The 27,547-nt window shown below is 42.7% G+C and overlaps 1 protein-coding gene and 1 long non-coding RNA gene across 2 annotated transcripts in view; one reads left to right on the top strand and one right to left on the bottom strand.

The window, feature by feature from the left end:
* Nucleotides 1-992: 992 nt before the first annotated feature.
* On the top strand, nt 993-24,575 carry LOC308475637. Its single transcript, XR_013985321.1, has 3 exons — nt 993-1,676; nt 9,949-10,149; nt 23,576-24,575. It is a non-coding gene; the product is annotated as an uncharacterized lncRNA (long non-coding RNA).
* DPT (dermatopontin) overlaps nt 23,966-27,547 on the bottom strand; it is a 15,451-nt gene continuing 11,869 nt past the window's right edge. Inside the window, exon 4 of the mRNA XM_081002787.1 lies at nt 23,966-25,850. Coding sequence (XP_080858913.1) covers nt 25,775-25,850 — 76 coding nt within the window. The 3' untranslated portion in view covers nt 23,966-25,774. The remainder of the gene's footprint in view (nt 25,851-27,547) is intronic.

Genomic DNA, 27,547 nt, shown 5'->3' with positions numbered 1-27,547 from the left:
GCTTCTTATTGTTGGCCCTAGGAGTGAGATGCAGGAGAACTGCATCAGGGTCAGGGATGGTTGGAAGCTACATAGAAGGCTGAGGCAAGGTCCACAGCAGTGGGCCACTGGCTAATGTGACTGTGTAGAAACGAGGTGCCTTACATGGTTAGTTTATATACTTTTATTCCACTCTTCACTGCTAGAGACTTCCCAGGCCAGCTCACAAATCAAAAGGCTAAATAGCAATTAATTTATCAATTCACTAAATATCAAATAACAAATAACCAAATATTAAGTCCAGTACCAAGTTTTAAATCCATTTTGTTGAAACAGGATCAAAAAAGAACGAAAAAGCGGAACAAATAAAAGAGGTATTCACCTTAACCAAAAAATATAGCAGTGTCTGTATAAGACCAGCCTCCCTGGGAAGGACATTCCAAAGATCGGGTGCCACCACTGAACAGGTGAAGTAAGCCATATCATTGTTTGGCAAACCATAATGTCAAGCCAAGAGGGACAATAGACTCCAGAGCCTATGTGAGATAAAGGATATCTCAGTTTGTATCACTGGGTTACACAGTACTGTCACTCCTGCTTTCTGCTCTGTAGGACAATCCCCTGTTTTGAATTGTACCTACCGTAATAATAGTGTAAACCATAGCTATATGGCAATGATCCTCTTTACTTTTGAAAATTCACATCCTAGCCTGGCAGTATCTTTCTCTAACCTGTGACATCACACTGTCCTTTAATGGGCAGGGCAATCTTCCAAATTTAGCATAGCCATGGCAAGATAACTTAGACAACAGCAAGCATCTATTCCTTTCATAGACTTTAATGGGCCTTCTATGTACACAGTCCAATGAGACACTCCTGAACAGCTTAGCGCTGGTCAACATTTTAAGAAAGCGGTTTTTAAAAACTGTGGTAGAGTGAAAGATATTTTGCAATGTGAAGCTTACTACTCGAAGCATCCCTAAGAAATGTGTCCTCCAAAAGATCTGGAGACTTACAATGTTCTTCCTGCCAAGCGCTCAAGAGGCTGCCAAATATATCGTGTCCCTTGGCATCTCTGCAATGGACTGAAATAGCTATAGACCTTTCTGTAGCCAGAAGAAAGCAGGGGGAGAAAAGTCCCTGTTTCTAAATTTGAAGGGGAAGCTGTAAACAACAGGCGCACTCTCTGCAAATACACAAGAAGAATTTCTCATTTGATCTCTACCGCAAGAGGGGTCAGGATTCTGCACCTCTAAACAAGCATAAGCATCAACTGGGTAGACTTATTTTGCACCAGTAATTGGAGTCTAAAGGAGGAGGTTGCTGCCTACAATCTATGAGCCTCAGAAATGCTCTGAAGAATATTAAGAACTATTTCTAAAAAAACTTGTAAATCTGGATAATTTGGCTTGCTGCTGTGCAGAATGCAGGAAAGAGCCTTATTTAATTCCACTCATTCTCTGTGTAAATATGGCTGTTTAACTTGAACAATATTTTTATGAAGCTACATTTCCCATATCTTTGTGAAAAGAGGCAGGAATATCTGTAAACAAATGCAGGAGAAGCAATCTCTGGTCTTCTGCAGATCTCCTGGAGTAGCTGTAGTGTTAAGTTCTCCCTTACAGCCTAATATTTCTAGGTACATAGATATCTTCTGGACATTCCTTCTGCATTTTTCCTGCTGTTGAGGCTATCAAGTAAGTTTGCCTTTTTCTCTGATATTTGCTATTGTTAATGCAAATACGTTTCTTTAACTGTTACAGACAGACGATTTATTATTAAACCAGCATTAAGGGTGACTGGGGGCTAGTGGCTACTAGTTACTGAACACAACCTTCTTGCATGTTTCACTGTCGGATATGAACAGCTTGGCAGTCTCAGTGTAGCCAGTGAAAGGCCATATTTGCGCCATACATTTAAAGCTCCTGGCTGACTGCACTGTGAGGAGCAGGGCTGGCCAACTTATATGGGTGGGGAGTGGACCTGAGTGAAGACTGCTGCACTCAGGTCCACTTCTGAAGCCCCACCCCCAGGCCACCGCCGATTGGCCAATTTTCAAATTGGGTCTGGTGGGAACCTGAGATGCTCCATGGTGGCCAGGAGAGGGAACAAACAGCCGCAAACAAGATGGTGTTGCTCCAGTTATTTGCCCAGCAGGGGGAAATAGGTGGGTACCTGTTTCTCAAGTAGAGCAAATGTTGTCCATCTCTAGACATGATGAAGATGATCAGTGGAGAGCTGCTTTTCAGCACCAGACAGTCGCCTTGTCTCATTTTTGTCTTTATCTGAAATCTTCACCCAAGAGTACAGCTTTTTAATGAAATGAGAATGCTGATACCAAGCTTATTGTGCTTCTCAGTCTTATATTCATATTTATTATAACCCTGTATAATCCAATAATCTCTCTTCAGTCTTACACTGTACACTCGTAAATGTTTTATGTTTCATTGTGGAATCCCTCTTCAGGGCTTTTGCGAATAAATGATTGCATAGTTGTTGCTTTTTATGCTCTGCAGTGCCTTCCCGGGACTACCCTGTTTGGAAGGGTGGCTCCTAAATTATGCCCCAGTTCCATTTCTCTGATCATCTGATCATAACTATTCCTTAAAATACACCATGTCTGAGCAGTTAGAGAGGCTTTCTTCATATCTCGTACCGGGGTGCCAAATTGAATATAATATTTTTTGGGGGGGTGAGGTAAGTCCTACCCCACATAATTAATCACATGATGCAGTGCACACACACCATTTGAATGGGAATACCCATCAACTTTGTGGGGGCCTGCCCCCCTCAAATATTTTATTATTTTATCAACTATTTTATTTGATTGCCCCCACGGCCCCTCAATTATTTTGTTGTGGGGGTCAAAGCCCCCACAGCCCCTAAGAGTGGGCTCCTGTATCAAGTACACAACCATGGGACTTGTTTTCAGGGTAGTTTTTGTTGGAAAGAGTTTTTCAGATGTTACTTTTTTTTTACTGATGTGATCTTAACATCACAAGCCATGCCCAAGACCTACAGATGTGTAAAAATCTAGGAATTAAACCATTGCCATTTCTGATACAGCTGAAACCACAGTGGACTGAAGCCATTCCAGTTTGCACATGGTTCAGGCCAATAAACAGCTCGACACACCTGAACCACGTCAGTTCTGTTCTTTTGTAAACTGCATCTCTGACAGTCAAAATTATGGCAGCTAAGTTGGCATGAATGAGGGATTGCTAAAAGTCTATTACAGTGGTACCTCGGGTTACAAACACTTCCGGTTACATACGCTTCAGGTTACAGACTCCGCTAACCCAGAAATAGTACCTCGGGTTAAGAACTTTGCTTCAGGATGAGAACAGAAATTGCGCCGCGGCGGTGGTGTGGCAGCAGCGGGAGGCCCCATTAGCTAAAGTGGTACCTCGGGTTAAGAACAGTTTCAGGTTAAGAACGGACCTCCGGAACGAATTAAGTTCTTAACCAGAGGTATCACTGTATTATTATTATTATTATTATTATTATTATTATTATTATTATTACTATTATTTATATATATATACTTCCCTATACCTGAAGGTCTCAAGGGAGTTCACAGAATAAAATCAAAATATAAAACCACAAAATACATAATAAAACTAAAAACAACCCAATAACCCCCACCCCCCAAAAAACACATTTTAAAAGGGCATAGGATCCTCACAACATTTAAAGTAAGACAATTAATAATCTTGGACAAGAGTCATTCGTTGGACAGACCACAATCTCAGAAATGTCTGTGGCAATATTTATTGACAACCAAATTGGCTGGGTGCCTTTCTGATACAAAGACAAAAATAAGAGGGGGCGGGGATTAGCTTTGGCTGTTGAGCAGATGTAATACTAGTGCTTCATCTTCTGCAAGGGAAAGGCCTGTATCTAATGTTGCAAACGAGTCCTCATTGCTGAGTTTGATCTTGGCGCTGTTTCTACGGCTGATGCGCTTCCACCACAACGTTGTTTGTCCATCCCAGGGCCACCATGGCTGGGTCAGCCTCTTGGTCAGAGTCCGTATATCTTCCAGCATCTGGGAGGATGCTTGGATCAAATTCATCATCACTTTAGTCATATTATCTTCCAAGGGTCTTGAGGTGGTGTACGTGGTTCCCCATTTCATCACAACAACCCTATGAATCAGGTTAGGCTAAGAGATGGTGACTGCCCCAAGGTTCATGGCTGAGTGGGAATTCGAACCCTGCTCTCCCAGGTCATAGTCCAACACTCTAACCATTACACCACACTGGTTTATATTGCGTCCTTGTGCAAATAGGAGGTGTGTGCCCTGTGCTGGCATAGCCTTTCTCTCACGTACCCAGCCATGTGCGAATGGTGTCATGAAAAAAAAAGTGTGAGGGGTGTGCCTGAGCCTGAAGGACATCAGGGAGCGAGAAGGGGTCTATGGAAGGAGAAAAATTTGCTACTTTCCTAGCTTTCAGAGCATTGTTAGCAGATAGGGATGTAACTGTTTTGGGGACATGCAATTCAGTTATTTAGACACAGCTCAGTAAGGATGATGACCTCATCTCTCCGATAAGGTTGTTTTGACCTAATTGTAATCTGCTAATTTTATTCAAAAAGAAAAGAAATCAATCCTAACGTTCTTCCATGCCCTTTCTGTTCCTGAAATTGGAAAACAGGGCCTGTGGGACAGGAAATCTTAAAAGTCCTTCTGGATCAAGGACAACACACACATCCCCGCCCATATTTTGGATTTTGCAGCTGTTGTTTCTCATAATAACAAAGGTGCCAAAGGCTTTATAGGTCAGGCTGAAAGAAGCTGAGATTCCATCTGCTTCCCAGTCTTCTTCTAGTAAGCTGGGGAGACTGGGAAGCAATAGTTATGAGGATGGAAAGGAAGAATGTGAGAATGGAACAGAGTCCAAGAGGTTTAGCAGAGGAGGCTCGAAGGGGAAGAGAGAACCCTATGCAAGAAAGGCTATACAGTAGGGGGTAAAGAAATTCATTTTGTGGAAAAAAAGGAAACAGAGCAGAGCACAAACAGATAGGATGATAGTTGTGGGCCTTTCAGAGTTTTGCCCTGAAAAACGTTGTTGTTGTTGTTGTTGTTGTTGTTGTTGTTGTTGTTGTTGTTGTTGTCATCAGTTGGTCTTAAGAAACAATGGAGTGCGCTTCAAGGGGTGAAGTCAAAACGCTGCATTAGCAGCACCCAACTGATATCCTTGGGGTGCATGCCTGGGCAGTGTGTATGGAGGTTCTGGGCTGCCCAAAAGACAACCTCCCCCCCCCCGCCTCACTGATGTGGTCCTAAAGAAAGCAGAGCAATACACTTGGCACCAGCTTGGCTGCAGGAGTTGCCAGAAGGAGGCGTATAAGGTGCCATCCAACTGTCTTAGGGATTCCACTCTGGATTTGTGTGGGGTTCACTCCTTAGCCCTTTCTTCTCCCAAAGATATCCTGCAAGGTAGCAGAGGTTTAGGATCAGAGTTTTCCTTTTCCTGGATGGGCTACCTTCCCAAATTGATGAGCCATATCTGCCCCTCACTTCCCTCTACAGTACATGCAGAAACTGCCTTCTTGACTGTTGGACCCACTTTTGGTCCCATTCGCTCAATCCTCTGGAGCCTGTCTTCGCATACAGGGAAAGTCCTTGGCTACCCTCACCTGGTTTAGCCCTCCCTAACATCCCATACTCCCCGGCCTATAGATTTGTTAAATGAATGATAAATGATGAATTAGCCCAACATCCCAACTTTGAGTCCTACACTTTGCTCCTTATTTATTTTACTTCATCAGAACACCTCTCTCCCAGGCTCTGGAATGGCTTACAGTTCACACTTAAGCATTTTGAAAAGAAATGGGGGAAAGGGGGTTAAAAAAACAAGAATCACACCTCTGGTGCTCTTCCTGGTGTCTCTTGCAGACTCTCAATAAAATAATTCCCTCTCAAAGAACATCCGTCAACATAATATTAGCAGCCAGCGGAAGGACAACAGTTGCGCCATTAGTGGCCCATCTCCTCTCTGCTCTTGAATGAATGAAAACAAAACAAAAGTTGCAACGGCCAACATAAGCCAGCGCCTGTTTAGCAGGTGGCTTCCATCCCCAGTGATCATCTAATTATAGTTCGAGCACAGAGAGTACCTGTCTGTAGAGATGAATGGGAATTTGCAGTGGTGATTGAATCACGCAGAGTTGGCACATGATTAATGAGAATCAACCAGCTGACTCTGGGAGGTCCATTGAAACTTACACCATTGAACAGCCAGTGGGGAACAGTTCTGGCTCTTTGGATCATCCACTGTTGCATTTTATATGAAACCTCTGTTGCAAAATCTGTCTAGCTGGAAGAAAAGATGCAAGCTGCTAAAGTTATGTTATTCCCCATAGAAGCCCCTCTAAAGTGGGGGTTTTAATGTGGGTGTCCTCTGCAACGTGTCTTTGAGGCAATGATAGTGCAATGGCGGTGGATTTAGACTGGACTGTCCACACATCATTCTACTTCAAAAGTTGTTCTGTAATGCTGTTACCACATTATTAAGATCTGGAGCATGCTAGATCAGGCCAATGCAACACCTACTCTAGCATCTTGCTCTCCAAAAACTACAATCTTAGCTCAGTCCCCTTCCTCAACTGCCTTCCTTCTTGGTCTAATATAGAGATATAACAATAAAACAATGAACAGGGTGGTGATACAATGACTATTGCAATCGACACAGGATAATAGCACCAAGGCAACTATCTGTAAACAAACAATAAACTTCCACAAAAATGGCAAAAGTAGTTTTTTTCTCAAATACATTTTATCTTAAGCAATAGCAAACACAGTAAATAAAGAGTTTACTTGTAATATATCAGTGGCTCAGTGCTCATTTCTACTCTTTCCAAAATAGTTTTTATCTTGAACAATTGCAAATGCAGTAATAAAGAGTCCAGTTGTGATATACCAGTGGTTCAGTGCTCGGATGCCGTTCCAGTAATCTGACATTTCATCGCTAAAGAGCTTAGTCATCGAGCATTGTAGTAAATAATATACAATAAAAGAGAGTATGTAAATGACTTAAAGCAGGGGTATATTTGTCCCCATCTGCATGTTTCCATCGGGAGGAGCATAGAAAGAGGACCATGTCCTTCAGTTTATTAAACCTCCTTATGGACGTTTATTGCTTGTTTACAGATAGTTGCCTTGGTGATATTATCTTGTGTCGATTGATTTAATATAGAGATAGCAACTCAGCTGATGACCACTAGTTAACAAAGGAACATAGAACATAAGAAAAGCTGGATTAGACTTAGCTATCTAGCCCACCACCCTGTTCTCACAGTGGCCAACCAGATGCCTATGGGAAGCCCTCAAACAGCCCCTGAGTGCAACAGTGCGCTCCACCCTTCTCAGCAACTGGTAAGATTTGCCTTTATATCAAAGTGGCACCATCCAGATCTCCCATTTCATCTGCCGTCTGTAAGAGCTAGGCTGGAATCCTTCAGAGTTCAAGGACAGGGGGCAGACAGTTACTGGAATTCTGGATTAAAAAGAGAATTAACAAGAAAAAAATGCAGGGATTTCAAAAAATGAAACTTGCATTCTGATAAATGAACAAAAAAAGAAATAGAAGGAAATGATAGAATCTTAAGTTTTAAGGGATCCCCAGGGTCATCTAGTGCAACCCTCTGCAATGCTGGAATCTCAGCTAAAGCATCCATGACAGATGACCATCTAGCCTCTGCTTAAAAACCTCCAAGGAAGGAGAGTCCACAACCTCCCGAGGGAGACTGTTCCACTGTCAAACAGCTCTTACTGTCAGAAAGTTTTTCCAAATGTTTAGTTGGAACCTCCTTTCTTGCAACTTGAAGCCACTGGTTCGAGTCCTACCCTCCAGAGCAGGAGAAAATTATTATTATTATTATTATTATTATTATTATTATTATTATTATTATTTTGGATTTATATACTGCCCCATACCCAAAGGTCTCAAGGCGGTTCACAGAAAACAAGCATGTTCCCTCCTCCATGTGACAGCCCTTAAGATATTTGAAGACGGCTATTATTATTTTCTCTCTATAGGAGAAGAATAAATAAAATCTTGCTGCTGCTCCCCCCCTTCCCACACCCCAGCCATCTGCTGTGGAGAGAATGAATGCCTGACCGTAAGGAGTGCAAAAACGAGAAAGTGGCCAGCAGAACAGCTGCTGCGCATCATATCCCAGCGCTCTAGCAGAGACATCTTCTAAACAATCTGACATCTGCCTCCACTTTCTCCCACTCCTGCAGTTGAAAACGAAACACCCACTAATTCTGCCAGAGAGCCACAGAGAGCACAAAAATGGAAAGAAAGAAAACAACAACAACAATCTTGCTTCTTTCTTATGTCTCATGCAGCATCCACATTCCTCCGAAGGGGCACTTCTACTGAGGGGAGACCCAAAACTGGTGTAGGAGGCCTCCATTTTTGTGGGACCTTTCAGGGCAGGGCTGGGAAACTCTCAGCTCAGAGGACGCATGTAGTTCTCTGTCTGACGCTCAGGACTCTGTCCAGGCCATTCCGGACAGGCCACACCCTTCACTGGCCCTGCTCCTCTAGTGATTTGGGCTGGAACATGTCACTGTTACTGTGATAATACCTTTTGCTTCCATGGATGGAGAATGGAGAACGATGTGAGTCCAGTCATGCTCTATTTTACCACACAAGCCACTGGTATGAGGCCTGTGGGAGGCTGCCTTTGAGGGAATATAGCTCTTTAAGTTAATATAGGTTCCCCCACCCCTAAAATATAAGGCAAGGCAAATGGCAGATGAAAGGAGTAAAGAATTTGTTATATTCTTTATTTATTGAATTTATATACTGTCCTATACCCGGGGGTCTCAGAATGAAGCCCCCCCCCCACTTCCTGTCATTCTCATGCACCCAAACGGGACCCCCCCCCCCGCACTGGGTATTTGTAAATAAATAAATAAATAAATCCTTGCATTTAATGGTGATTTATATCATATGCAGTGTGGGACGCGGGTGGCGCTGTGGTGTAAACCACTGAGCCTAGGACTTGCCGATCAGAAGGTCGGCGGTTCGAATCCCCGCGACCGGGTGCGCTCCTGTTGCTCGGTCCCTGTTCCTGCCAACCTAGCAGTTCAAAAGCACGTCAAAGTGCAAGTAAATAAACAGTTACCGCTCTGGCGGGAAGGTAAACTGCGTTTCCATGCGCTGCTCTGGTTTGCCAGAAGCGGCTTAGACATGCTGGCCACATGACCCGGAAGCTGTACGCCGGCTCCCTCGGCCAATAAAGCAAGATGAGCGCTGCAACCCCAGAGTCGTTTGCGACTGGATTTACCTATCAGGGGTCCTTTACCTTTACCTAATATCATATGCAGTTTGACTACCGGGGAACACTGTCAGCTCATTTTCTTGGGATCGCTCTGTAGAATTCATCACAGCGGGGGGCGGGGGGGGACATAATGGATTTTTTTTACATAAATGGTGACAAATACTAAAAAAACCTCCCTCCCTACATGTCAAACCTGACCCCAGTATAACATGTTCAGTCACATCCACACCATATATATGTTAAAGTGCACGGCTTCCTCTAAAGAACCCTAGGAGTTGTAGTTTGCCCCTTACAGTGCTACATTTTCCAGCGCCCTTAACAAACAACTGTGCCAAAGGTTATTTGAGGGAAGCCCTGTGCTTGAAATGTATGATGTGCATGATTACTCAATAATAAGTTCCACTAAATTCAGTGGTTACTTCTTCTTTCATGTGTTTAGGACTATAGCCTAGTTGCTCAGGCCACCAACTGAGGAGGACCTTGAAGCTTCTGCAGGAACCATGATCCTCTAATGGTGCAGCAGGACTTTCTTGGTGTCTTGTCTCCTTGCAGTTCTGTCCTTTAGTTAGAGCTAGGTGGAGACATGGAAGCTGAACCCCCACTTTCCACCACTGCAACACACTTAGATTGATTCGTAACACTTACAATTGTCATTGTCCTATTTTACAGAGTCCTCTGCTTGAGGGGCTACCAGAGGACAGTCGTCTAGGAGTCTTCCATTTGAAAGTCTGTCCAGTTGGAAGTCTGCTCCCAAAATAAGAAACCAGAAGGAGGGAGAGCAAAGGTCTCACAGTTGTCCATCAGCAGCACCTGGACAGCAGTCTGAACAAGCTCTTTTCCCAACTTCCACAGGCTCTCTTCCCTACCATGGTGAGACAACTTGCATTTCTATTTAAATTACAAGAAGTATTTCTAAATTTGCATCTCTACCTAGAAATCAATACATGCAATTTTTATGCAAATTTGTGCCCTCATTTGTCCTATTGCCTTGGTCCTGAGGAGAGGTCATGGCTAGCAGCCACTCTTGAAGTTAAATAGGGCATGATTTTACAAATGGCATGTTATATGTTTAACACTGACTATCTATCATCTATCTATCTATCTATCTATCTATCTATCTATCTATCTATCCAGTGCTTTTTTTTCTGGGTGTACGCAGAGGTACACATACCCCTAAAAAAATTGTGAATCTAAATTTGGCCTCATTGAGGGGCAGTATTTCAATATGAGTAGGAAAATGAGAGTACCCCTAAACATTTTTTTTAAAGAAAAAAACTATCTATCTATCTATCTGAAGCGCCAAGATGGTAACATTCCACCATCAAGATTTGGATTCAAAAGTCAAATTTGAAAATTTCCAGTTTTTGATTTGGTAGCAGGATTGCAAAATTTCAGTTCAGCTATAGAACAGGAATTTAGGTTTATTCTCTTGGGGGCAGGGAAAGGAAAGAGGTTTTGAAATGTTATACCACCAATTAAAATAGGAGACCATCTGTTGCTTCTACCCTTCCAAGTGCAAAGTTCTACTAATTTTATTATAGTTTCTACCACCCATTTGACCCACGAGCTGAAGATTAAAGAGCAGGTAAGCAGTGAGAAACTAGCCCCCATGTTTTTGACTTTGCTTCGACTTAATGTGCACCTGGGTAACCATGGAAATGAAGGCAACTGTGCATTATTCTACAAGCTTCTTCTCAGCAAGAAGTCTTTTATAGCTGCATTTAGTTTTCCAGCACTGCATAATTATGTTTAGAAGTGCCTTTTAACTAATTAGTCATAGCCACTCATTCCCAGTGTTATCGTGACTCCTTCACTGATACCCAGAAGGCCTGTTCCACTGTTATTGGCTAGAGATACTCATATATCTAGTACTGCACGCTAATGGGCTTGTTGGACTTCCTCTGTAAGCAGGTTTCCACTTGAGCCCTTAAAGAAACTTCAGTGGGCACAGAAGACAGTTGCTGGAATGGTGTGTGTGTGTGTTAGACATTGGAGGACACCAATATAGCAAGACTGTACCCGTTGTGCTGGTTGCCTATTCCTTAGAGAGCCAGTGTGGTGCAGTGGTTAAGAGCGGTAGTCTCGTAATCTGGGGAACCTGGTTCGCGTCTCCGCTCCTCCACATGCAGCTGCTGGGTGACCTTGGGCCAGTCACACTTCTTTGAAGTCTCTCAGCCCCACTCACCTCACAGAGTGTTTGTTGTGGGGGAGGAAGGGAAAGGAGATTGTTAACCGCTTTGAGACTCCTTAGGGTAATGATAAAGTGGGATATCAAATCCAAACTCTTCTTCTTCTCTTCTTATCCAGACTCAGTTTGGAGTACAGGTTTCAATCTTTCCTCCTCCCAAAAAATAACATGCTAAAATACACATAAAATACAAATGCCATTGCACAAATGAAATACCTTCTAAGACAAAAGAAAAACAAATAATTCATTTAGAATGATGGAGTTGCTGTAACCAATTCATTATACAGATATAACTACAACTATGTACAAGGGGGGGAGGGACTATTGAAAATTTAGCACTACATCTGAGGATTGAAGATTTATCTGCTGTTATTTTCTTTGTTGTTTTAAATTGGTTTTAACTGTTTTTGTTGTATTTTGCACATCTCCTTGAGACATGTATGTGGAAGGCTTTTATTATTATTAATAAAAATAATACATAACCATATTCCAATAAAAGATAAACATTTTTCAGATTGAAGTAAATAATGTTTATTTTTTTAAAAACGTTTCTTTTTTAAAATAATGCTTATTTTTTTTAAAGCCATCTCCCAACTCCACTTAAAACAATTGTACATATTACAATACTCAGAAGCAGGAGGGTGGGGAAACACATCTGGACTTGCTTCTTCAGGTCTTAAAAGAGAGGAATCACAATTAGTAGCTAATTAAAGGAGAAACAGCAGTTATAGAAGAAATCATACATTCCTTCTGAAAGTGAATGCAATTCCTTTCTAGGTGAAGTTGTTTCACTTGTGTTAAGATCAGGAAGAAAGTTGTTCTGTGACATCACCCCACTGCCTTTTGAAAGGTGAACTCATGCTGTACATTTGCTCATATGAGTATCCTTTCAGCGCAGTCTATGACTCTGCAGAATCCCCAAGAACTGTGGCAGACTTTCAGCACAAGAAGAGTGACTCAGCTGCAGCAGCAGCTGCCGATATAATAGGAAACTATCAGACAAAAAGGGCATCCCTCTTGAAACGATACGCCGCAACCGCTGCTCTGGTTCAAAGCAATTGGCTGCATTTGTATCTGGTCAGGGTGCATTTGTCAGCAAGTCTCGTCCAGTAAGTAAAATAAGAATAGTTTAAGATAAGAATAGGTTTCAGAGAGCCTGGGAGAGCTATTTGGCAAAAACAACTCACATATCCACACTCATACACCGATCCTCTTAATAAGGAGAATGGGGGTACAGTTTTAGAAATTGAACTGCCTGATGTGGAATGAAACAAAATGCTGCAGCTGAGTCCCCAAGGTCAGTTCACTGCTGCCTCATTGGCAAAGTGTGGAAATAGCGTCTTTTAAAAGGCACCACCTAAGTAAGATTTCAAGAGCAGAGTTCCATGCCGATGCAAGTTTGCTCTGCCTTAGGAAGGCACGTCTGTGCTGAGAAAATGGAGAGGGGACCCTGTCTCCTGTTAGGCTTCCACATTATAGAGTCTTGTGTTCTTTTATGGACATCACCGGATGCATAAATGGTTATTAAGACATGCTGACATGGAGTAATTTAACTGTTTTGTCCTCTTCATTTGTAGATGTCCCTTGGGATCCCTTCCTACTCTCCAATTCTGTTATTCTAAGATTGGAAAAATGAGAAACCAAAGCTGTCAATTTCTCCCATCCCTAAGTATTATATATCAAGTATTATAGGGGGAAGCACACTAGAAAGTAGCTTGTAGTTTGCATCTACAAACACCCAAATCTAACTTTTAAATATAGCATACCTAGCTACTGGACTCCTTTTCTTCCTATCTTATTCATATTTATTATCTCTGCTGCCTGCATGTCTGTCCCTTTATTGTCCTTTTGTTCATGTATCTGCCCAGTTTCTCTGATCTGAGTTTCTAAACAGAGATTTTAAAAGGATAAATCAAAACTACCCAGGGGTTTCATTTTGCTTGGCATGTCACTCTTCTGTCAGGACAGGTATCTGATATCCAGAGGGCTAATATTTTCATTTATAAAGTCACTTGGAAGGCTCTCTTGGCTATCTAGTTTATTGATTGCAAAATTACCCCATTCTTCACAACTTGTATTTTTGTACGCACCTGGCCGTTCAGGACAGCCATTCTTTGTTATTTTACTGAACACTACAGTATACAAAATTTTTCACCAGGTCTGCTGCTCTATCACCACTCCTAAATTCTATACTCCTTCATCTTTGTCCCCATCTTTGGCATTCACTGAGCAAACTCATTACCAAATGAATGTGGCTTTCCTTAGTCTCTATCTTGAGTCTTCCCATTTCACCTGAGTCCTAGTTGCCAGATAGGGATGAATGTTAAAGTCCATTGATTAGAGCCGTCCAATTTAGAACGTTTGATTTTGTGGCTACACATCTGTCTCCATGCACACCACACAAGTGTCCTGGGACACCCTGTATTTTCACTCAAGAACACAGAAACCATTTTGGCCATAATGATCTCACACGATTTAATGCTGCGATCTCCCCCCCCCCAAAAAAAGCACTTTTGTGGGGGCCACAATCTTGCATAGCACTCCAAAACACACACTTGGATGCCGTGCTCTCATGCAAGAGTGCAGCCCCCCTCCCCAAAGTGCATCTTTTGGGCTCCGCGATGTCACACAGGTCACGTGACTTGTGCAGGAACACAGTCAGGAAGACGCACGTCCCGGTTTTGAGACTCAACATGTTGGAGGGTATGCTTCATGGAGGATAAGGCTATCAGTGTCTACTGGCCATAATGGCTGTGCTCTGCCTGCATAATCAGAGGCAGTATCCTTCTGAATACAGTGGAATCTTGGTTCTCAAACTTAATCCATTCCAGAAGTCCGTGTGACTCCCGAAACGTTAAAAAACCAAGGCACGGCTTCCTATTGGTGCAGGCGCACCGGAAACAATAGCCGACAGCCACATCAGACGTTCGGCTTCCGAAAAATGTTCGAAAACCAGGACATTCCACTTTTCCACAGTCTTCAATCTTCTTCTTGTATTTTGTCCCGAAGCCTAATGCCAAATAGTATTCAAAAGCCAATGTAAGACAATTGGTTGTGGTGGGGATTAAAGTGTTTCCTGATTTGTTAAGCAAACACACACACACACACACACACACACACACACACACATAGTTCAAAGGAAATCATAATGTGCAAGCATGAAGCTAAGGCTGGACCAAGCTTTTTGATGCTGTAGGCAAATTAAAATCCAGCCCCAACTACCCAGCCTTTCCATTTTGTTGTATGTTGAGTAGCATAAAATAACATTAAAGAACCAACCATAAGATTGTTTTCTTATTTTCATTATTGGTGCCTGTCATTTCCATATTTCCTCCTGTTTGCAACTGTGCCTATACCCCAGGGCAGCTGGAGAGGAGACCTCTTGAGCTACTTTTTGCAATCTCCCCCCTCCCCCCTCTCCAGGATACTCACATGACTGAGGCAACTATCACTCCCAGTTCACCTCTGTGGCTAGGTTGACCCTGCGGGCTGAGCTGGTTTTTAAAGTCTCTCAATCTAGTCCCCTTATCTACATCTCACACCTGCACAAGTCTTTTGTTTATTTTTTGCTGACTTTAGTCTGCTGAAAGCAAGTTAGACTCTGTGGGTGATATGCTTTCTCCTGTTCCTAGATAGGAAAGATAATCAGGGTCAGAAATGAAACAGTGTGGATAGTGATGGGGGAGAATTTATTTTGGTCCACATTTTTTAAGCAAAGTGACCTAATTTGTGCCTCCCAGACTCATATGCAGATTGGAGTGTAATTATTCTTTAGATTTCACAGTTCCCTGAATTTTGTGATACAGTGGTACCTCGGGTGAAGAACTTAATTTGTTCCGGAGGTCCATTCTTAACCTGAAACTGTTCTTAACCTGAGGTACCACTTTAGCTAATGGGGCCTCCAGCTGCTGCCACGCGATTTCTGTTCTCATCCAGAAGCAAAGTTCTTAACCCAAGGTACTATTTCTGGGTTAGCGGAGTCTGTAACCTGAAGCGTCTATAACCTGAAGCATCTGTAACCCGAGGTACCACTGTACAGTTCTTGGCTCAAAAGAAAATGTTCAATGAATGTGTTTTTAAAAGTTTGTATTTGCCGTATAACAAAATGTAGACATTATGATAAAATACATGTCTAGGTTAAATGTATAACCAGTAAAGACATGTTGTAAGATCCTAAGAAAAGCCTGCTAGATTAGGCCAATGGGCAAACTAGTAACATTTTATTTTCAGTTTATGAAGCAATTCTATATCCTCCCACCATGCTGACGAAGAATTCTACGAAACAGTAGTCAATATCCAGAATCACTGTTCAGTGTTGGACATCATATTTGCTGAATACAGAAGGCTTCACAGCTTGTCTTTCATCGTACAAAGTCTGGTACCTCCCTTCATTTAAAGATTTTCAGAGGCTTTGAGACTAAAGATTTCATTTTGTACTTGTTATGGTTTGAAGGAATTCTATAAAGATTGTCTATTGTGTATGTACATGGTCATCGTGTTGCTTAGACATTGCCAATGGGCAAACTAGGCTAGCATCCTATTCTTACAGGGCCAATCAGATGCTTGTGGAAAAGTAGCAAGCAGGACCCAAACACAAGAGCACTCTCCCCTCCTGTGGTTTCCAGCAATGGAAGCATTACTGCCTCCAACTGTTGAGGCAGAGTATAGCCATCATAGCTAGTCACCATATCTTACTGAGCTACAAGTAAGCACTGATATCACCCCCAAATCACAACTAGGAATGATTTCCCTCCAGGTTGCAATTCTGTAATACATGCTAATTCCTGCCCCGGTCATGTTTATGAACAAAATGTAACAGAGTGCCCAGCTGAAGAGAATAACTGGATTCTTCATAGCATGAGAAATCTGCATTTGAGCCTTGCGTTGCATGCATTTGCAATTCCTGAAATTATGCAATTCTTGAAATTTCACCAAACAATCCCACGGTACATGGAAAACTGGTACTGTTTAAAAGAGATCAGCTGGAACCTCCCACTGATGTGATAAATCTTAGCAAACAGAAATAGATTTGTTTACTTAGAGCCAACTGAGAGCTGAGGGCTGGTCCCTTGAAATCTAAAGACTTCTCCTGAGAACCAGCTGATGTTCTGCCAAAAGCATCGCTGTGCCAGGCACTAGCTTCCTTTTAGCCAGTTGGGAGTCCTGTGACTCCCTGGCAAGGTTATCTCATTTTACGAAATTTCAAATGCTAATCTAGAGGAGGCCCCAAGCCAATTCTCTCCAGGGTTTATTGTTGGGAACTGCAAATACGGATTTCTTTTTTGGGAAGAGTATCTATGTGGAAGTATTTTGATAACTCCTTCCTAGGTGATGATGCCATTAATTGTAGTCTAGTAAAGGTAAAGGGACCCCTGACCATTAGGTCCAGTCGTGGCCGACTCTTGGGTTGCGGCGCTCATCTCACTTTATTGGCCGAGGGAGCCTGCGTACAACCTAATTGTAGTCTAACCCTTCTGCAAAAGACAGTATTGCTTCAGTTCATCCAGATCAACTGGATGGGGAGAAAGGTCAAAGGTACTGGAGATGTACAGTGCAGATGTTTCCTTAACATCTTTCCATAATTTGCATAATGGATAGCATAGTATTGTGTGCTTTCCTTGAATGTTGAGAACTTCAACAGACAGTAGTATCTTTCTTTGGAGAAGACATTTCAGAAGGCCCTCAACTATTGTTGTAATATATGTTTTTATACAAAACATATATTATGGTGCTTTTGAATTATGGTGTTGGCGGAGACTCTTGAGAGTCCCATGGACTGCAAGAAGAACAAACCTATCCATTCTTAAGGAAATCAGCCCTGAGTGCTCACTGGAAGGAAAGATCATGAAGCTGAGGCTCCAATACTTTGGCCACCTCATGAGAAGAGAAGACTCCCTGGAAAAGACCCTGATGTTGGGAAAGATGGAGGGCACAAGGAGAAGGGGACAACAGAGGACGAGATGGTTGGATAGTGTTCTCGAAGCTACCAGCATGAGTTTGACCAAACTGCGGGAGGCAGTGGAAGACAGAAGTGCCTGGCGTGCTCTGGTCCATGGGGTCACGAAGAGTCGGACACGACTAAACGACTAAATAACAACAACAACACCCCAAGTCAAGACTGAGGAATCTGTGGCATCTAGATGTTGCTGGATTCCACCAGCCCCAGCCAGCAAGGCCATTGATCAGGGATGATGGAGGTTGTAGTTCAAGACCAAATGTTCTCCATCCCTGCCAAACGTGGAAGCCAACAGCAGGCAAAGGCATACACTTCCTCAGTGTGTCTTTTCTTCTCATCTTCTCATCTTCACACACATCCTTCCATTATCCCACTCCCAATAGCTTGAGATGTGTTTTCACCTTCTCCATTCTCTGGCAGGCTATTGTTCAAGCCGACAGAGAGGCTTATTTATTTGTTTGTTGCCAGGATTTATACGCTACTTTTCTCTCAGATATCCAAGGCAGCAAAAACAATTGCCAACTATCTTCTCACCCACTTGAGAGGAAATATCAACCAACTATTCTGGGCTATTGACACTGCATTAAGACTTTTGAGTTGTCCTTGGAATAGCCTCCATGATAGCCTTTTGACAGCAGTGTACTCCTATGCAGCTGGAATAATTTGTGTATGAAGGAGAGTTATTCTGTACTATTAATCCTTCCTAGCAAAAGCAATGGTCAATCAGCAGCCCATGGCACCGTAAAAAGACCATGCTGAAGGATTATCCCCTCCCCTCCCCACTCCACACACATATGCGCTTTTTAAAGAGCTTGCTAGTACTTCATTGAATTTCTGTCTGATAGCAAACTCTTTGCCATAGATCTGTGTCTAGTTGTCATCTAGAGCCATACTATTGGCTTCATTGAGACAAATCACTACTATTGTGCAATACTTTCTGATATAACTGTGATGGCATAGAATAAGATATCACCTCAGTAGGGAGAGCCTATGTTGATGTTCTGCATAAGCCATATAATAACATTACCCAGCCCAAACAAGTCAATGGCTTTGAACAGAACCAAGGAGGTTAAGGATACAATCCTTTACACATTTCCCTGGATGTAAATCCCATGCAACTCATTGGTGCTTACTTCTGTTGCAATGTGAGCAACCTGAATTAAATATAGCAAAACATGCTTTTGAGTAAAAGTTATTAGGATTGCATTGAATAGGAAGGGATGTTGCTTAGTAGTGGAGGACATCCTTGACCTGTTGTTCAATCAGTGGCATCTTCAAATAGAGCTGGGAAAGTCCTTTGCCTCAAACCCTGAAGTGCTGCTGCCAATCAATTGTAGACAGTACTGAACAAGATGAACCAATGGTCTGGCTTGATATAAGGCAGCTTCCTATGTTCCTGTTTACTCAGAAATAAGTAAAGTACTACTACTACGTGAGTGAATACGGGACTACATTCCCATAACCTTTAACCTCTAGAATCAACCCATAGCGTAATCACTGGCTTCTTATGAGGAACTGACTAGGATGAGAGAAAATGTCCTTATACCAAGCTGACTATTGTCAGCATTGACTAGTAGTGGTTCTCCAGGTTTTCAGATATTTTTTAAGTCCTGCTTGGAGATCTGAGGGATTGAACCTGGAGGCTTCTGCATTCAAACATATGCTCTTGCTCTGAGCCAGAGCCCATCCCCAGTGCTGATCTCATTAGCACTAATTTTACACTAGGTTAACTACACTGAATGGAAATTACATTCCATTAATTTCAAATTAATTTCACTCCATTCAGTGAAATCGCTCCTGGTTCCCATTTGTATTGTTACTAACAGGAGAAATCAGTTCCTTTTTATGTTATAAGAGCCAGCAGTTCGGCTAGGGCGCAGTTGTAGCTTTGCAAGTCTCCCAGACTCCAGAGTGGTCACACAGCTATTATTATTTTTAAAAAAGAAATGGAAAGAAGAAGAATTTGCATGTCACCATGTCCTTTCAAGTGCCAGGCAGTTCTAGGGCTGTTGCAATCTCTCTGGGGAGAAGAGGCTAGCAAGCTATTTCCAGCTGCACTGGGAAGCAAGAGATACACGAAGTTCTGATAACATTTCTGTAAGCATCAGGCGCTCATCGGACCAGTCTCTCTGAACCTTCTCCAGCTTATCATCTGCAAGTCTTCAATCTTAATGTCTGGATTTTCCCACAGTGTTCCCCACTTGATTACATGCTTCTGCCTTACCATGTCTGAGACTTGTAAAACTGAGACAGACACCTAGACGGGGGTAGGGATGGGGCAGAAATTCAATTCAGTCCACACAGAGAGGTGAATACAGTGGTACCTTGGTTGTCGAACTTAATCCGTTCCGGGAGTCTGTTCGACTCCCAGAACAGTTTGAAAACCAAGGCACCGCTTCCGATTGGCTGCAGGAGCTTCTTGCACTCAAGCAGAAGCCACAGAAGCTGCGTCGGACATTCAGCTTCCAAAAAAGCTTGCAAACTGGAGGACTTCCGGGTTAGCGCCATCGGCGAATGGCGGAGTTCCTCCGACCGGAGGAACTGGCTCCGTGGAAACTGGGTCTTCCCGCCGCAGCGAAGGTGGGGACCCGCTAGAAATCCCAGGCGGAGGAAGCCTGGGAACGTGGGGTTCGGCAGGGCACCAGGAGCGCCCCCCCTACTCACCAGGAACCCCATTTTGGGGCTCCGGAGTGAAGTGGGGTGAGCGGCGCGGTGCTGCGAACTGACTGCTACTTTCACGGAGTGAAGCCGCACAGCCATTGCCGGAGAGCGCTGACTTTTTCCTGTGGACAATTGGATTTTAAACAAGTACCCGTGAGTAGAAACGGAAAATTGGATCAAGAAATATCTTAATTTGGCACCGAAGCGGGAAGGTTCAAAACAGGAAGTCCGCCTTCCGCTTTTTGTATATAGACTGAAGCAAAAACCTTGTCAGCTAAAGCCTGGAAAGTCGTTTAAAAAGTCTAAATTTCCTTCATTTAAAACTACTGAAACCCCCTTGGAAGCAGGAGAAAAGGGGGGGGGGCTTTGTTTAACGCCTGCAGGAGAGGGAGTGAAGAAAGATAAGTTTCCACCGTCTCTAACCTGGGAACGGGGTGTCAGAGACAGAAATTGTTGGAGAGGTTCATTGACTGTGAATGGAATACTTTGACAGATAGCTAAAGAAGAGAAATAAACTGATTCCAATGTTGCCTTTTGCATTCTAAAGAAACAAAATATCTGAAAAATGAAAGTAATTTTCCTTTGTTGGACTTGCCTTAAAAAAATGGATACAAATAGAAATTGTCTCCTCTAGAGGGAGCTTGCTAAATTGTTGCTGCAGTCTACTTGAGGACTCTACAGCTGTCAGATTAAGATCGTGGGACCAGTCCTTTTTGACCTTGACTAAATATGAGCTGGGAGGAAGTTTTGGTGCTTGCTTTATGCAAGGCAAGTGCCTTGTTGGAACAGATGCATGAGAAGATGGATTTGATGAATGAGAAAATGGATTTGATGACTGTTGTGGTTAATAACTGTGGACAAACAGGAAATATTGAGACAGAAACCATTCAGGGACCAACTCAGGAACCTGTGTTGATTGGGCAAGTGCAGAAGATAATGGAGGAGGATGCAGTTGCACCTCAAATAATACAAATGGAGAGACCTGAGGCCCTACAGGAGCATAAGCCGCTGTCTTTGAAGATTGAAGTTGGAGTGGGCCAGGGGGAGTCTGGAGCTGAGGAGGTTCTTAACTTTGGAGAAACCTTGAAATATGCTTTTAAATATTTTTTGGACTACATTGATGATTGTGGGGAGTGGGACTGTGGGGAATGGGCTGGTTTGATGAAGGGAGACAGAGATAATTTTGGGTTGGAATCCCCCAGAGACCTACTCCTCAATGAGAAAGGAAAGAAATTAAGAAAGAGACCAACAAAAGACAAGGAAAAGTGCAAGTATAAACAAGAAGAAGAAGATCTGCAGAAGGGACATGGAAGAGACTTAAGGGCCTCGGACATAAGATTACCAGGTTGATGGACTAGATGGAATGGACAGTAAGGACTGACACGACCCGAGACCAGGAAGAAGAGACGTTGGATGAAGACTGGAAGAAAATTTATAAAGATTTTTTTTTTCTAGCGAATTAGCCTAAAATTAATGAATATTAGGGAAAATGTTGGAATGAAACTATATGACTCTAGTAGAAATGATATCAGGAGTTATGTATAATCGAGTATTAAGCTTTAAGCTCTAAAGTATTTTTTGGTAAGATAAGGTTAAATAAATTAAGGTAATTTGAATAACAGAATATGGGGAAAAGATGGAAAGGATTTGTTGAGTTAATTAATAGGTTAAATTGTTAAGATAAATTATTTAATAAAAATTGAGAAAGATGGAAAGAATTTGCTGAAATAACTAATCAAACTAGAATACCAAAAGGGAGGTGTGAGGAGGTCAATGAAACAAGCAAATGGAAGTTAAAGATATGTAATATGGGATTTGTGTCTTTTTTTCTTTCTTTTTTATCTTTTTGCTGTATTGTTGCATTGGTTTTTATGTTTTGCTTTTCTTTATTCTTTTTTATGTATTGTAGTGTTGTTTTTAAATTTTTTTCTTTCTTTTCTGTAATTTTGAAATTATTAATAAATATTATTTTAAAAAAAACAAAAAAGCTTGCAAACTGGAATACTTACTTTCGGGTTTGCGGTGTTTGGGAGCCAAACTGTTTGAGAACCAAGGTACCACTGCATATTAAATTTGCCCTTTCTGAAACAATATAAGAATCGACACACAAATACCTTTCAAAATTTGTGCATATCCAGACTTTGCAATACAGTTCCACATGAGATCATGGTGGCCATTTTGGGTGCCACAATCTCACACAATCTCAGGTCGTGCTCTCACCTCAAAAAATTACTTTTTGGGTTGAGAGCATGGTACAGGCCATGTGACTCACCTGGGAGCACGGCCCGGAAGACACACGACCCGGTTTGGGCTCCATAAAAGTTGGATGGTATGACATTGCAGGGACTGCCAACATGGTGCCCAGGGGCACTGTGGTCTCCTTGAGGTCTTCCTCTGGTGCCCATGAAGCCTCTGAGTCCCCACCATAGCTGTCAACTTTTCCCTTTTCTTGCGAGGAATCCTATTCGGAATAAGGGAATTTTCCTTTAAAAAAGGGAAACGTTGACAGCTATGGTCCCCACCCCTCACTGCCTCCTTAGTCATCATGAGGTGATGGATACCTTTCCCCCCCTTGAACAGATCATAGAGTTAGGGGAGGAAATGAGAAGAGTAAGTCTTTTTACCACTTCCTTTTTCAGCTCAATGAATTTTTCAAGACTCAGATTAATTCTACTGGATCTGACTTTTACACAGATCCCTTGGGAAAGCATAGTGTCTGTCCCGGGCAGAGGGCTGATCCATAGGACTTGCTCAAAAATCCAAATGTGCTTAAAATTGTGCCACCACCCCCAACCCCCAAAGACACATTAGCTTTGCATCTAGTTTGGCCATTATAAATTCTACCTGAAGGCAGCATGGCTGGGAATTGTCCCCTGTCTGAAGCCTTGTGAATCTGCTTCATCCTGCCAGTCAGACAATACTGAGCTAAATGGACTAGTTGGCCGGACTTGGCACCATACAACTTTCTATGTTCCTATGTTCCATATGTTCGAGTGATTTGGGACAACTCATGATGAAGAAAAAGAGCGGCGGATGCATACTTCCTGTGACTTTTAGGCTGCTGCAGTTGAGCATTACAATGGACAAGGCACAACTGTTTAAAGAGACAGAGAGGAGCCACATGCAAGGCGAGCAGCAGGAGCTGGCAAGGGACTAGAGTGAGATAAAGTCTCTGAAGCAGGCTAGAACAAATCCATTGAGGCTCTTCTACAAACAAGGAAACGTTTGTGAACAAAGTGCAGGTCTTCGGCAGTATCATACTGAGTCATTTGCTCTTCACAGAGGCATCTGTAATCTTATCGCCTGCAAATTCATGCAGTCTCTCGTCTTTTCCAGAAATTTGTGCTTGTTCAGGGCATCGCTACTTAAAGAGAAAGTGTCCAACTCTTTTATTTGTTTATTTTAAATGAGGGACCCATTGTGTGAGGCACCATTGGGCCTACAGTGATATAAGGCCAGTTCTAACATGGCATTTCCATTTTCCTTTTCAGATAAAAGGAAGCAGCTCAGAGAGAAAGGGGTATCTTTGCTGCTCTTGGCTCTGGCCATGACAACTTCTGGCTATGACCCCCACCTACCCCTGGTATGTCAAGTGAAGAGAACAAGTTATAATGCTTCCATCTGCCAGCAGTTATATTTCCTGTTGTCATTGACTGAAAACTGAATGTTGCTTCTTTCCCTGGAGTCCTTGAGAACACGATTGACTTATTTCTTGGCAACCAGCAAATTTAGAAACATATGGTAGTTGGGGGGGGGGGCGAGAGAGAATATTTTAAAGTTACTGCATCACCAAATTATTTTATTTTTTCAGTTGATTAGGATAACAATTGACAATGTGCTTGTAAATACCGGACATAATAAAGATCTCCTAATACAGGCAATTGGAGTAAATTGCATAGTTTATTTCAACAGGGTTGTCTTTGGGTTCTTAAGTATCTCCCTTTTTTTATTTATTTAATCCTCTCCTGTGATAGAACAAATTGTCACCGGCTTCAGGGACATGGTCACACCTTTTCATGCCCAATAAAGTTATACCCCACATTTGACTTACATAGCACACAACATCAGGATGTCATCAGTTTTACACAATCGTGTTCAGTCGCAAAACTGCAACTCTATATTCCCTTTTTAGTTAGAAGTTGGAGATCTGGTATTATTTTATTCATCATAGGCCTCTGATTATTCAGGATGTCAAAGAAAACATTAAGAAAAACACAACTTGATACCGTTTCAAAGTTCACCTGAAATTTAGACATATTAATTGTAGAAGCGATCATATTTCAGGCGATAGTGTTAATAAGCAATCTCTGGCATCCTTCCTGTCAGGCAGGCTTGCTATATAACAGGTATGGAGAAACTTTGATCCTCCTGATATTGCTGAACTACAATTCCCATCAGCCCCAGAAAGCATGGCCAATGGCCAAGGATAAGGGGAGTTGTAGGCAAGTAACATTGGGGGGGGGAGGGTTCCCCACAACAGATAATATGAATGTGATATATTTGCATGGGTTGCAAAATTGTGGCATAGAAAAAAATGCCTCTGCTGTCATCTAATTGTAGAGGCACTACATTAATCATGTTTTTTGGCACTGGGAGCAGGATTTTTTCTGCAGAAATTGACAGAGTGGGGTCCTGAGTTGGATCAGGGGTAGGGAAGCTTCAGCCTTATATCACCACCACTGCATTCCCAGTCGAGATGAGGAGGGAACCTGAAATTCTTTTGTGGGGGGTGGGGGAGCTCCCATTTGCTCAAGCTGCTTCTCCTTCCCAATGCAAATTGTGGGCATGGAGGGCAATCCAAATACTGAGACTACAGCAGGGGACAGAGAGCTAAAGCCCCCTCCTGCCCCCACACCAAGATCTCAATATGGATTGAGTTGCCACACTGCTTAGTTTGTGCAATAAGAAGTCTGCACTCCAAGCGAAGGGGCATGATTAACATCCTGTGTGGTTTGGCTTGCTGCTCTGGGTTATTTTGAAGGAGGTATGCACACTGGTAGCATTTGTCGGCAAATGATTAGCTCTGAAACATCAGCAAAGCACAATTTTGGGCATTTTGGCGGTCCTTTTTTGTAAACTGACAACGGGGCACAGTGGATACAAAGATGCCATGCAAAATCAAGACGCATCTGTACAGGTGAGCTAGACAGCAAAGGAAATGGCTTCATCTAGGTTTATATCAGAAAGCATCTAAACAATGTAAAGTAGCTGTGAATTAAAAAATAAAATAAAAAAATCAAGGAAATGGTCCAAAGTGTTGTCTAAAGGCACACACACAAGGCAGCTACCCATACTCTCAGGTCAGTGCTGGAAGAGACCCAGTGAAGGGCAGAAATACACACACGACACACTACAGTGTTAACATGGGTCCCCTGCCGTTGCATCCACCAGGTATGTCGAAGGACCAGGAAGGGGTAGAAGTGGAACTACTCTGCACACATGCTCTGCAGAGATTATGTAAATCAACCCAGCCCATCTAATCCCTAATTAAGAGCCAAATGGATGTGCCTGTCTTGTAAAGTTGAGCTCAGTGTTCTTCGCAGCCCTCTTCGCAGAATAAGAGTCATTCTTACTCATCTGCAAAGAAACTGGTGTATGGTTGATATATGGCCTTTGCTATTTTTCTCTCCTTTCCCCTCTACCTTCATTCCCCCCTACCACCACCCCACCCCCAGAAGCATGGCGCATATTCACTTCTTCTTAAAATTGTCAAACTGGCAGTCAAAATCCGTCATCCTGCAGATAATAAACTTCCACTGGCGATCCCTGCAAGGGAAAAGATAGAGGAAACAAGTGTTTAGGTGGTGACCAAGACAGAACATTGCAACAGAGCAAGGCTTCTGGTTGGGCTTCTGTTTTTGTTTTTGTTTTGTGATCTGTCAGGATGAACTTTGCTTGTTTCTTTCAACTTGATCATCTCTAGCTAAATGGCTTAGGCCCAAAATATATAAAAGACTGCCTTCTTACCTACAGAGCTTCCTGGGGGTTGAGATCAACTCTTGGTAGTTCCACCACCCTTGGAAGTTCAGAGGGTGTAGCCAGAGGTATGGCCTTCTCTGTGGCAGCCCCTATGGTGTGGAATTCCCTCCCCACAGAGGTGTGTCTTGGTATTTCAATATGCACCTCTTGGCAAATGCTAAAGACGCACATCTTTACTCTGGCCTTTGACACCTGTTGTGGCTGTAATCTGTTTTAACTGTTTTTAATTCTGAATTTTGAATGTAATCTGCCCTGGGATCTGCTGGTGAAAGGCAGGTAATAATTTAATCATCATCATCTCATGATTTTGAACTATTGGAGGTGGAAACTTCAACAAAAATTGGGTGTTTGATCCTAAATGCCAGGATTCTGGTTGTTGGAGAAACCTTAATTTGATGTTTAGGGTACCTCTAGACATTAGCTTTCTCCAGGAAACAAGGGAGAGAGGAGGCATTGCCATGAAGCAAACAGAAACAGATGCTTTGGCTAGAGACACTGAGTATGTGGTGGACATTTCCCATAATTAAAAATGAACAGGGGAGAAGGCATCATTTTTGGCATTTTGTTTCAAATACAAAAATGCCTTAGTACAATGCAAGTCCTTTACTGCTCTCAATGAAATTTGACCCCATTTTCTCTGAATGTAAAAAAAGAAAAGAAAAACAGAATGCGGGCAGAGTTTGCCTGGGAATGAATACTTCTGCCATCAGCCAAAGGAGAAGCTGCAAATGTGACCAGGCATTGCTAGGCCTACAATACAATTTCAGACCACATTCCTTTATGGGCCAGCTTCTGGGGGCCACATACAAGTGGTGGTTAGGGCCAGAAGCATAAATTAGACAGAGTAATGGATGTGTGGCCTCTACCTTTGTACAGTAGGGTGCATTCCAGAGACACTCAACAATCAGAGGTCTCTCCCCACTCCATTCCCACCTACTCACATCTCCCAATCCTCCTTCCAAACAAGCAAAAGAAGAATTATCACAATTCAAGGACAAACTGCAGCCTGGCAAAAGTACTCAAGGAGACTACAGAGCAGGGCTGGTGAGGGCTGTGGTTTTGGGAAGGGGGTTGGCTGGAGTCTATTGGGAGCCTAATAGGGAGACTTAGAGGGTTACAATCAGCCCTTGAGCTGAAGTCCTCCGCCCCTGCATTTAGGGTTCCTTGAGGAGGATCAGCAAATCAAGCATTGAAGGGGTTGGGGTACGGAAAGTCCCCTATTGCTTTGATTGGTTAAGGGATAAGAAGGGGGAGGGATACAGAAGTCCCATACTGCTCTGATTGGGTAAGGGGCTAGACTGCCACTCTGTCTCCAGCTCAGTGGATGCATGAAGAGGGATCATCATGGAACTTGTGTCTTCCATGTCCATAGTCCCTACCTCCCTTGTTCTATGTTGTACCTTCCACACCATTGTTTTTTGGGGGGAATATTACAATGTAACAAACCATTTCTTTGCAGCATAGGAAAGGTTCAGGTTTCAAGA

The sequence above is a fragment of the Podarcis pityusensis genome (assembly GCF_964106645.2).
Source record: "Podarcis pityusensis genome assembly, chromosome: 4".
Taxonomy (NCBI): Eukaryota; Metazoa; Chordata; class Lepidosauria; order Squamata; family Lacertidae; genus Podarcis; species Podarcis pityusensis.
The sequence above is the reverse complement of the archived record's forward strand: the minus strand, read 5'-3'. Positions and strand labels throughout refer to the sequence as shown.